The following is a 12,423-nucleotide window of genomic DNA, read 5'->3' as shown; positions in this document are numbered from 1 at the left end:
TTGCAGGAAATGCAATATCTAGGCCACACACATAAACGGAATCTTAAAAAAAAAAATGATGAATGAGATTGTTTCCCTTTCCTTAAAAACTGAATTAAATTAAAAGCATGATCAAGCTACTTGGCTGTACAAAAGCCAGTCATTAATATTGTTTTTAAAAACTCAACAGGAAGCAGCTGATTCAGTGGACATGGACACATGGCCTCTGCAGAGTTGAACCTGTCTGTCCCAAACCACATTTGAAGTTATTCCAATAGCTCTGAGCAAAATAGTGACAGAGTAATTGGCAGTAAACAAGATAAAGTGTATGTGTTCTTTGGCTATTATGTTAGCAACTAAGTACATTGAAATACTATCAGCCAAAAATATAATTTCCAAAAAGAACATTACTGATATAATAAATGTTTGTGACCTTTAAATCTTCTAAAGGTTTAGTATGGTTCCAGGAGGAAAAATTGGGCATTCTTGCACAGCCATATCTTGGGCTGGGTACCCAAGGCAAGGATGCCCTGGATACCTCAGGCAAGGATAGCCTTGTGTTAAGAGGTCACCTGAGAGGAGCATTGGGAAAACTTCCCAGGCCCCAAATCTCTCCGCCATCCACTGACATTCCACCCTGAAATGTGTACTACAGATGTTTAATGTTTTCTCCCTTGAACTTGTCCTCCTGGGAGAGAAACCATATTTGACTTCAAGATGGATTCACTTATGAAGGTGTTTCTCGAGAATTATTTCTGATGCAGAAAAGGTGAGGGTTGGAAAGCATGAACATGTCAGGAGTCTGAGGTCAGAGGAAGAGGATGTGAGCAAGGCTGGGAAGGAAGAGGGGCCATAACCAAACAAGGAAATACTGCATGAGGAAGACAAACTGGGTACTTCAACGTCACGTCCAGGGCCAGTGCTGAACTTGGAAGTTTTTAAATTTGAACTTAAAATGGATTAATACTGTGACATAAAGTCTGAGGCAGGGAAATGCTAAAATGCTGGATGAAGCAAGAAAAAAAAAATATAGATGATCCAGAATTCATCTTTGATCTAAATTCAAGGCCAAACAGTTATCTGTAGAAGGCTTCAGAAATGTACATTGGACTTTCTTGCAGCCGATTCTATTCATTCCTTTTCAGGTCTTGACCTTTTATTACTTGAGCTCTTTGGCATCTATGTTCTTTGCCCCTCCTTTGTTCTTAACATTCTCTGTGCTTGGTTTCTGTGACATCGGCTTTTCTGCATCTCCTCCTACCCTCTGGCCATGTTGTTTTCCCTCTACTACCTCTATTCCCTGAATGCTGATGCTTTTCCTATTAGCTGTGGGAAAACCCATCTTCTCCAAAAGTAATCTTATCAGTGCTGGTAGTTTTCCATCTGGAGCCCATTGCTCTCCTCTGGGATCTACAGTGTATCCAACTGCTTATTGGACTTCTCCATCTGAATGTGCTGGTCCAAAGTTATACTCCCCATTTTCTCAGTCCTCTTCTGCCCACCTCACTCCCTCTCCCATATTCCTCATTATGTGGAAAGATGCTGCCATCCAGATGCTGAGACTACAAAGCATGGATTCTCATCTTCCAAACAACTGTTGATTGAGCTAACTACTCCCCATTCCTATGGCCGGTGAGCACTCACCACTCTGCCTCATTCCTCCCTGCTCTGATATCCTCCCAACTGGTCCCCAAATTCCCTCCCTGTCCCATTCCAGGCTCCATCGGAAATGGAACAGGACTCCATTGCTCACAGTTTGTTCATGACTCCCCACATCCTGCATCTTACAGAATAAAATCTACACATATTTGCAGCCATTTAAGACCCCTTATGATTTATGATTATATTTATTTCCTCCCTACCCCCAACACACACACACACACACACACACACACACACACACACACACACACTTTTAAGTCAGCAATACCAAACTACTTACATTCCCATATTGCATCTAACTCTCCCATTTCTACTTGATGTTCTTCTGCCTGGAATGCTTTTCTGTCAACCCTGGCCTACCTCCTTTTTTATTATCGTTCTCACACTAAGGCTTCCTTTCTCAAAGCAAGTGTTTTTTCTCCATGAGGACCTCTCTAACTCTCCCCTGTGGTATATCTTATGTGTGTGCACCTCTACCGTGGCAGGTACGTTTGTTCACCAAGCAGGCCCAGCATCTTAAAAAAAAAAAAAATGACTGGCACATATTAGGTGCTCAATAAATACTTGCTTAATGAATGAGTGTTGTTTATATTTATTGGGATATCTGTTTCCCCACTAGATTATAATATCCCTTGTATCTGCAATGACTAGCCAGATAGAGAAACCCCACCGTTAGGTGACTGAGTTTGGCAATGTAAACTTCCACATTTTACAATCTTTAGCATATTTCAAGGATTCAAAAATATAAATGAGTTATTATTAAAATCCCAACAAGATTCTAGTTCTTAGAGAACTGATTTTATTTTGCCTAACGACCAACTTTAGCAAATTCATAGTAATGAAGAGAATATTGAAAATAGCAAATGATACGTAAAAAAAGATAACTTCCTTTTGAATTTGGAAGTGGAAAGTGCTCTTTGTACTTACATTTTAAAGATTTTATTTTATTTATTTATTCAGTTATCTCTATACCCAGTGCAGGGCTCGAACTTACAACCCTGAGATCAAAAGTTGCAGCTTTATCAACCGAGCCAGCCAGGTATCCCTGTACTTATGTTTTAAATTGGGAGTGACTGAGGACCCAGCAATTCATGATCTAGTGATTAAATTTTGAATTCATACTGCAAAGGTCTGGCTGTCTGGGTTCTCTTCTTTGCCCTCTGATCCTGACTTCACATTGGGCACTGATTTCATCACCTCTTAGACTGATTAACTCCGCTTAACTTCATAGACAGGTGTTAGTTTACAGCTTTCTGAAGAAGGTTTTGAAAAGTCTTCTGAGGGTTTCTGCAGGGTTAGAGAACAAAGGTCTCGTTAATAATCAATAAAATCAGTAGTGCCCAACTTACAGATCTTATAAGGCCAGTTGAGACCACTAAAAATCCATTTAGGGGCACCTGGGTGCCTCAGTCGGTTCAGTGTCCGACTTTGGCTCAGATCATGATCTTGCAGTTCTTGAGTTCGAGCTCCGCGTCGGGCCCACTGCTGTCGGCTGCTCCCCTCTCTCTCTGCCTCTCCCTGGCTCAGGCTCTCTCTCTCAAAAATGAATAAACATTTAAAAAAATCCACTTAACCTGTCATATACTGGAAATTTTAGACAATGTTCAAAACTAGAACTTAAACACCAGAATAGTTTTTTAAAACCTCTTTGAGAACTATCTTGAATATCGGCACACAAGGTGATAGGTGCTTCATCTTGCAGTGAGGTCTACTGGCTCTTCCTAGAAGCCCAAGAACCGATGGTTCACTCCATTGTGCTTGGGCTCCAAAGCAAGCAGGCTTCTCTTCAGGCCATCTTGGACACTGATGTCAGAACAAACACAGGTTCTCTCTGTAGGACCCTAACAGCTCTGCTTCTCCTTTTCCCCAGGGATCTATTTCATTCCTCATATCTCTTATTCATTCACTCAATACACGTTTCCTGAGCATCCGCTGGGAGATGAGCCTTCTTCTAGGTGCTGAGGATACAGTAGTGAACAAAACAGACAAAATTCCCTGTCTCACTGGAGCTTTCTCTCCCTTTCTTTATCCACCTTCCTCAGTGAAGATGGGGGAATCTGAATATGCTAGTCCTGCTCTTCAGATTAGCAAATGCACATCAGTCCAGGGATTCAAAATGCTTCTCCCATTTCCCGAGATGGGTCCGTGTCTCAATTCTTTTTTTTTTTTTTTTTTTTAATGTTTATTTATTTTTGAGACAGAGAGACAGAGCATGAACGGGGGAGGGTCAGAGAGAGAGGGAGACACAGAATCTGAAGCAGGCTCCAGGCTCTGAGCTGCCAGCACAGAGCCCGACACGGGGCTCGAACTCACGGACCGTGAGATCATGATCTGAGCCGAAGTCGGATGCTCAACCGACTGAGCCACCCAGGCGCCCCAGTGTCTCAATTCTTAACACACTTTTTCTGAGTTAATGAGGAGTGCCCATGAACTGGCTCGCCAGAATGGGTCTGAAGCCTGTTCTAGAAGGAGACTCCTGAGGGAACAGGTTAACTGATCTGATGAGGGTGAACATCACTGAGAACAGACTTCCTGGAAGACATCATTGACTGAATACAGAGAGGGGAAGAGAGTGGGAAGAAAAAGCGTGCGTGGTATGCAGCCTGGCTCTCTGCTCTGCCTGTGCGAGGCAATAGAAAAAAAAAAAAAGGGCAAAAAAAAAAAAAATGTCCTAAGGAGCCTCATTCCCACAGATTCTAGTCCCTGGAGTACTGAAGGTTAGCGCTGCTGGGAATGTAACCCAGAGACAGCAAAGTCAGCACAATGTGCTCTGGGACTGTCCTTTTTCTCATTCACGGGCCAGCTGAAGCAGCTTCCTCATAGCTGTTTCGCCACTTGCTAATTGCCAGTAATTACCCTTAAGCCCCGCGTTGAAAGGGCTAAAACTATTTCATGAAATTTTGTACAGATGAGTATTTATAAATTGGGGTTTCCGTCTCAGCGGTGTCAGTACTTAAGCAGAGCTAATAATTGACCTGGAAAAAAAGTTTTGGTGGCTGCAGTTAAGCGACTTGGTGACTAGAACCAACCGACACGATGTTCCGAGGTGCTTAACTTTTCTTCAGTTACTTAATTCATTTCATTGGGTATGAGAATAAAATTTTTATACTGAAATGCTTTTTGACACTATTTCTTTCATGTCCCCTGCTGTGCAAGTGAGGCAGTGGACTACAGGAATCGAAAGGATTAGACTGTTCTTTTCCATCACAGCTGGTACATATTCAAAATGCAAACCCGCCTGGGTATTTCCAAGGAGAACATTCTTTTCATGATCAAGCTGGAGTAATCTATTCTTTAGTAGAAATGACCTCTGTTTTCATGGCCTGATGACTGAGCAGTTTTATATGATTTGATATATTCTTTGGGATCAGAAAAATCTGTCATAGATCTTTTCTAAAGATTAGGGCGATAAGCAACCTAAGGTTCTCTGATCTTGAAAGGAAACTATAAATAATGACTACAAGGTCACCAAAAAAAATAAAAAATTAGTACAAGCATCAAAAAGTCAGACTTATGCTTCATCTGATACTCACTTGATGTTTTCCAAAATTCAAGGAAATAAATTTTTTAAAAATGACTCTTCTTTTTAAAAAGAAATCTAAAAGAGGCTTAAGTCTAACTTAAACCAAACTAACAGTACTATCAGCTACTTCCAGGAAATAAAAGGAAGACAGAAAATTCTCTGTACATTTTATTTTAAATTATATGATATTAGAGAATAAGCATTTTTTTTTTGCTTATGTCATTTATATGTTTAATAACAGTAACTGCCATTTATTGAGTATCTACTAAGTGCCTAGCATTCTATTCAGTGCTTTACATACAACATGGTAGAAGGATTAAGACGGCATGCTCTGGAGTTAGACTGCCTGAGTGTAAATACTGATTATTTACTATCTGTGATCTTGATAACATTACTGAACTTTTCTGTGCCTGTTTATTCATTTGAAAAGGGGGAGTCAATAATAGTATCAACATCAGAGGATTGTTTGAGGATGAAATGTGTAGTATACCATGAGCACTCAACATATATTAGCAATTATTATTATCCCACTTAAGGCAGGTACGTAATTTAATGATGCCCCATTTTTTCTCCTGATTTTGTAGGTGGGAATAAGAGACACAAAGGGTTGGGTTACTTGACCAAGGTTAACTCAGCTCTGTTAAACTCTTAAGATCTACACTCTTAACAACTATAGTCTACTACAAATACACTGGGGATCACAAATCCTTTTTGGACATGGGCAAAATATAAACAAACAACTTATACATGTCTGAAATTAGCCTATAAAGAGCCATTGTGTTGCCATTACAATTGCCAAATTCACTTCTGATGGGCTCATAGGGGATAAGATTCTATTCTATGAGCATCTCCAGCTCACATCCTCAATCAATCATAGGAAGAGCTTAAAATTAACACATCTAAATGCATTTGGAAATCTAGCAATTAAACAACAAAAACACTCAGAGTATCTATAAGTACCAATGTCTGTAGTTAATTCCCCCTTCCCTCCTTTTTCTTGGTAGGGGCAACTGCTACATATGTCTACGAGAGAGATGTTTAGCACTGTAAAATCACGCATGCTCTACAGTTGGGTTTTACAATTAAAAAGTAGGTTTATGAGGGCAAAACTAAATCTATGTGGATTGGGGCTATTTAATTTAGAGCCAGGATTATGTCTTTGACTACTTGGTACAATGCTGGGTATGCTGTCAGAGCACAGAACATAATAAATAATAACCACAATAAATGTGCTAGGGAACTGGTATAGAAGTCGCCTAGATTGATGGATCTCATTTGCTATCCTGTATTACTCAACTCCAATGGAAATTACAATTTGCTTGTAAAGATACCTTATTTATGTAACTTCAATTTGAAAATTTTTTCTTTCCCTTTTAGTTATATGTGTTTATCAAGTTTGCTTTTCTTTTTTAAACATAATATTCCTTTGAGGAGGAGTTAAAAGATTTAGCTTTGTCTGGCAGCATGCCAAGTAGAAAAACCACTATCATCAATTTTCTTTCCAATAAAAGATGATGCTCAGAGTGGTAGACTTAAATTCCCAGTCTAACCTCACAGTGTTGATGAGATTTTCAAATGCTACTAAATGGAACAGGGTCTACACTAGAAGGAATGAATTTTTATTGGTGACAAGAGTGAAAATTAAACCATTATATACAGTGATAACCGAATAAGGAAGAAGTTTAAAATCAAAACAAAAGGATTATTTAAGGGCATGTCTCCATACAATGAAGGACTGTGGCCCTTTTCAGAATATGCCAAGGGAAAAAGAAACAGTCTATATACTTCTCCACTCCTGAATGCATGCCTTTGAGGAGTTTGAGAACCATTGGAAAAGGATTATGAAGCAACACAGGGACCCCTGGGTGGCTCAGTCGGTTGAAGGGCTGACTCTTGGTTCAGGTCATGACCTCATGACCTCATGGTTTGAGCCCTCCGATCGGCTCTAGCTCACAGACCACAGCCTGCTTCGGATCCTCTGTCTCCCTCTCTCTGCCCCTCCCCACCCCTCTCTCTCTCAAAAATAAATACATGTTTAAAAAAAAAAAGCAACTCAAATAGTTGCTTCATTTAACCTTTCTTAAACGTTTTAAAATGGTTGACACACACTTTAAGAATCTCCTGAAAATAATGAAACTTATGCCAATAGGAAGACATGCGCACAAAATTTTCATACACTTTCAGGAGGATTAAGGGACCCCTTGAAACCCATCTGTGGATCCAGGGATCCAGATTAAGAACTATATGAGTCTCAGGAGCACACTTTATGTTTTATAGGGTGTAGATAGGAACACTGGCCAAGCTAAACCGTCAATCCAACTGCAATAAAACTGTTAACTGATACTACTGTATACAGTTTTTATAAATTTCTAAGTGCTTTTTTTGTAGAAGTTATTTGATATATTAGCCCAGTAGACACTTAGATGCCAGGTTAGATAGATTAGGTAAGAAGGGGTAATACTGAATATGTATTCTGTGCTGTGTTGCTTACCAAATGTCTGGATAGTCTATCAGAATTAGATTTTGTATAAATAAAAATGTTCCTTCATGCAACATAAATATCCTTGGCTGGTGTACATTGAAGCACTATTCTTCTAATCCCTTAGAATAGATATTTATTAATTTTTTGCAATGAGAAACAAAATACTTAGGTTTCAAAGGTGTTAAGATAGACACCTAGATCAACAGTTCTCAAAGTTTTATCTGAGAATCCCGGGGAGGGACATGAAATCTTCCCTTTGCCAATTGTGTATCTGTGTGAGTCTGAATTCTCTTCATATACTTCAACCAAAACAACATATTGCAACAGATTGAATGCAGAAGCAGATATGAGAATCCAGCTGTCTTCTATTAAGCCAGACATCAAGGAGATTTACAAAGATGGAAACAATGCCACACTTCTCACCAACTTTTGTTTTGTAAAACGAAGTTAACTTGTAATTTTTATTTTCAGTGAATTTACAAATATTTAAAACTTCTGTTTTAATTTCTAAACGGTAAATATCCCTAGATATGAACTACATAAACAAACGCTCTTTGGAGTCCTCACCAAATTTTAAGTGTTTTCAAATGGACCCTGAGACAAGTTTGAGAACTTGATACATCCCAGAAGACAGGTCTGGGTGGAGGACCAAGTATAGTTGGTGGGTAGGGTGTCAATGCATGTGTCACGGGACTGATGACACTGTGTGCCCTGTCTTGGGGATACTGTTCCTTGAATGGGAATGGTACTAAAAGTGGAGAGGGGAAGATGCAGTCTAGGCTCTCTTCGTTTTGTGTCCTGTCCTATGCACATCTATCATGGCAGCGCAATTTCTAGAAAAAGGTCTAAAGAAACAATGAAATAGAATCCAGAATCCTAAAACTAGGACAGACAACTGCTGGCTGTTTAATGAAAAACAAAGAAGCTGCTGCTTCTTCTCCAATGAGAACGGAAAACACTTTTTGGATTTCCATTGTTGTTTGTTTTTTCTTTTTGTCAGCTTATACAAAATTTATTAGTTGTTGGATTTTCTATTGTTTTCTAATAAGCTTTTTTTTTTTCGAAATACCATTTCCTGGAAAAAAAAATTTTTTTTAAGGGGACGAATCGGTAGAGGATAGAGGCAAAGCCTAAATGTACCTTCAAAATGTATATCTTAAAATTTAACATTTACCTCCTATGCACTAAGCATTGTGCTACAGAGTAAACTGTGACACAGGGGAAACAGTCTTGAATTTGGAATGAGAAAAATTGTTTCAAACTATTTATTTGCTGTATCGTTTGGGGTAATTTCACTTCTCCGAGTCTCATTTTCTTATTTATAAAATGTGGGTAATATTATTTATCTCACGAGGCTGTTGGGGGTTAAAAAGGGTTAACCTGTGTCTAGGAGACAGCATAGCGCATTGTAGGTCTTCAATGAATAGCCAGGGGAGTGCATGTAAAGGCCAATGATATCAGTAAGGGAGAGGAGACGTATAGACACTTTAAAAATAGACAAACACTTTAAAACTACACGGCGGAAGGTCTGACGTGCCAGTGTCACTACAAAAGTATCTAGAAAGTGCTACGGAGTGTCAAGGGAAGGAGTCGCACTCGCTGTGATTGGGAGAAGATGCTTAGGGAAATTAGGGAATGTAGAAAGACACCCCACGCCCCCCACCCTCCGCACCTTCTCCAGCCGCGCATCCCGCCCTACCCTGCGAAGTCAAACTGCTTCCCGCGGCTTCCACGCTAGACTGGAAGAGCACCGCGCTCTAGGCTTGCTGGACTCTCGCCGGGCACCTTGAGCGTGGGTGTCCAGCACGAGCATCTCAGCACGCGTGCACACTAAGCCGGCCGGAGACGGCAGCACTAAGGCACCCACACACCCTGAGCTCTGCGCAGATAGTAAGCGGACGCAAGCAGGGGTAGGGGAGAGGAACTCCCAAGTTCCTAGCCGCCGTTCACCCACTCTCCCCGCACGCACAACCATCCTCAGCCTCCCAACTTGCCCTCACACCACCCGTAGGGGCAGCGAGGAGGCCTCCGACTGCGGCGGAGCTCCGCTGCGGGGCCCCGCTCCCCAGCTCGCGGGAACCTAGCGGCCGGCGTTCGCGTGCTCGCTCATCGATTGGCACTGCCTTACTCCTCTGGCTCTACTCGCGGGGAAACGGTCCCCGAGACTTGGAAAGACCGGCTGAACGCGGGGCGGGAACCAAGACAGGCGGGCCAGGTGATTGCCGATCGCACGGATGAGCGCGGGTCCCGGCTCGCGCTCCGTCTGGCGGGTGGCGGCGCCGGCTAGCCTGTGCGGTGCGAGGCCGGAGTCGGCGCTTCCGCCGCCCCCTCTCCCAGCGCCTGTGCGCGCTCGGCCTGCCCCTGCCCCGGGGAAAGCGCCCCGCGTAGGGCTGTCGCGCCGCCGGAGGTGGGAGCTGGCGTGCTGAGGAGGGAGGGCCGGAGGGAGGGAGCGCGGGCGGGCGACGGCGGTGGCCCCTCCCCTCCCCCTCCCGCCGCCGCGCAGCGCGCAGGGAGCAGCCGGGGGCTCGGTGGCGGCGGCGTCTGGCCCCAGCTCCTCCTCCTCCTCCTCCTCCTCCTCCTTCTCCTCCTTCTCCTCCTTCTCCTCCTCCTCCTTCTCCTCCTTCTCCTCCTTCTCCTCCTCCTCCTCCTTCTTCTCCTCCTTCTTCTCCTCCTTCTCCTCCTCCTCCTCCTCCTCCTCCTCCTCCTCCTCCTCCTCCTCCATCTCATCCTCGCTCCCTCCATCTGCCGTGGTTATGGCCCGTCGCTGGAGCACAAAAGAGTCTCCGCGGTGGAGGTCTGCGTTGGTCTTGCTTTTCCTCGCGGGAGTGTACGGTAAGTGTCCGCGTCCCTGCGCCCCGCTGACCGAACAAAGCTGGGGCGACCCTGGGCCCCGAGGCCTCCAGGACAGGGGTTCCCCGGGAGAACCGGGGAGAGACCCCACCGCCGACGGGACAAAGACCCGGCGAGGGGTGGATGCCCCGGAGGGGTGTCCACACACGAAGATGCTTTCGTCCGCTCACCACCTCTAGACCCTCGGGGTTGTCGGAGAGGGGTTTGGGCGTCCCGGCCGGAGGGAGTCCCGGTGGAGCGAGGGGGTGGTGGGCGGACTTCCCGACCTGGACTCGAGGGCCCCTTGCACAATCCACGCACACAAAGATGTATGACTGTGAGAAGGAAGAGGAGGTCGCCCTCGCCGCTCTCGGGACGGTCCTGCCACCCCCGACCCTTCCGGAGTCAGGAAGTTCTCTCCCCAGTGAAATTCCCACCGCACCAATTCCCCATTCTCCCCACTCCCTGAAAAAGCAGCCTACCGCTCTCGTCCCACTCCTGCACCTCGGAGGCCGAGGCTCCGCTGATCCCGGGCGTGCTGGATCCTGTCCCTTCTCTGGGAGCAGTACGCGGGAGAAGGCCAGAAAATAGTTTCCAGCCCCACCTCACTCTCTCCCTTAGGGCGTAGATGTCTGCCCCGACTCCTGGTTCATTTGTCATTTCATCCATCATTGGCCGCTAATGTTGTCACTGTTGCTTCATTCCAGTCTGTGGATTGCGTCGCATATACTCACTCCTTTGAGGTTGAGAGAAGGCTGGAGACTGTGCGAGGTCTAAGCTTTATGTTACATCAGGGTCTGAACTAGAGCTGAATGGAATTAATTAGAACATTCATTGCTTGAGACTTTGAGTTCCACTTCTGACTTCACCGTTCTTAGTTTATCAGTTGAACGCATTGAAAAGGTGTTTCTGTGAACACGCTTAACATTTACTATTTAGCGTGGTGTTTTGATATCTTCAGAAGGAAATACTGTAAATAGGAGTTGCCATTCCTTGAGAAATTTCATTTATAAGACGTCTAAGTCATTTGCCACGAACACTAATTCCACTAATGGTATGGTGATGGGAGTTCAGTCAGTATGTACTTCATGAGCAATATTACCACTTTTGAAGCATTTATCTGTGGAATCGAATGCGATGGTAACTGTTAGAACCTGAGAAATTACTGCAAATGAATTTAATGACCGTAAGTTAACATTTACTAGCAACCGAAATAGTTTTTCAGTGTGATTCAAAATGTGTTGCTCTCTGCCTGATCTGATTAATGTATTATTATACTGTATTATATATATTATACATTATATATAGTGTGCATTTTCGTTTGTTTAGGGCGGAGGAAGGTTTGCATTCGACGTGGTAATTGTGAATGGTATGCCTGTGTGTGATCAGAAAACCCTGTGCGTGACTTTTGAGTATTAGTTGCACCGAGTAGCTGTGATTCCCACTTGCATGATGACTTGTGGGTTTGGGTCTACACCAGAGATCAATAAGCTATTATGTTGTTTCTTCTAGCCTGAAGTTGGGTATAGTTCTGCCCTAGGTTTGGTGTAATGGCCCAGAAGAGAGAAGAAAGCAAGAAGGCATCTTTAATCTGGGGTGATTAGAAGTGTCCTGCTTTGTCCTCTGCTATAGTCAGAATTGAATCCTAGTGATGTCTGATCAGAATAGATAAATAAATGAGCTCTTTTAGCTCTTTCATGAAAATCTGTGTCATTAGTGTTTGAACTAAAAGTCTTTTTGCCTCCAGGGATAAGAGGCTGTGAACCTTGTAATTTGTCTTGGTACATTCTTTTGTACTTGTACACAAAACGACTTTCTAGTAGGTGCTTATCAAAGATTTATCTTTTTGGAATTTATGTTTAGTGACGAACTGTTGGTAGGCAAAGAAGGAAACTCCTTTTCCAGCAGTGTGGGACCATGTTATGAAACTAGCAAGTAATTGTGCCAG

At 43.4% G+C, this 12,423-nt stretch overlaps 2 protein-coding genes across 3 annotated transcripts in view; one reads left to right on the top strand and one right to left on the bottom strand.

Annotated features, from left to right (window-relative positions):
* Positions 1-542: 542 nt before the first annotated feature.
* On the bottom strand, positions 543-10,368 carry LOC144615067 (uncharacterized). Its single transcript, XM_078441550.2, has 2 exons — positions 9,346-10,368; positions 543-2,928 (listed from the first exon to the last, which is right to left on the bottom strand). Exon 1 carries the CDS (start codon positions 10,366-10,368, stop codon positions 9,727-9,729), a length of 642 nt encoding a protein of 213 aa, XP_078297676.2. The 3' UTR covers positions 543-2,928; positions 9,346-9,726.
* The window catches only part of LRP12 (LDL receptor related protein 12), a 74,639-nt gene continuing 72,537 nt past the window's right edge, over positions 10,322-12,423 (top strand). For both annotated transcript variants that reach the window (XM_078441900.2, XM_078441899.2), the window contains exon 1: positions 10,322-10,478. In XM_078441900.2, coding sequence (XP_078298026.1) covers positions 10,400-10,478 — 79 coding nt within the window. In that variant the 5' untranslated portion in view covers positions 10,322-10,399. The remainder of the gene's footprint in view (positions 10,479-12,423) is intronic.

This window comes from Panthera onca, chromosome F2, assembly GCF_046562875.1.
Source record: "Panthera onca isolate mPanOnc1 chromosome F2, mPanOnc1 haplotype 2, whole genome shotgun sequence".
NCBI classification, from domain to species: domain Eukaryota; kingdom Metazoa; phylum Chordata; class Mammalia; order Carnivora; family Felidae; genus Panthera; species Panthera onca.
Note: the sequence above shows the minus strand (reverse complement) of the source record. Positions and strands in the feature narration are given on the sequence as shown.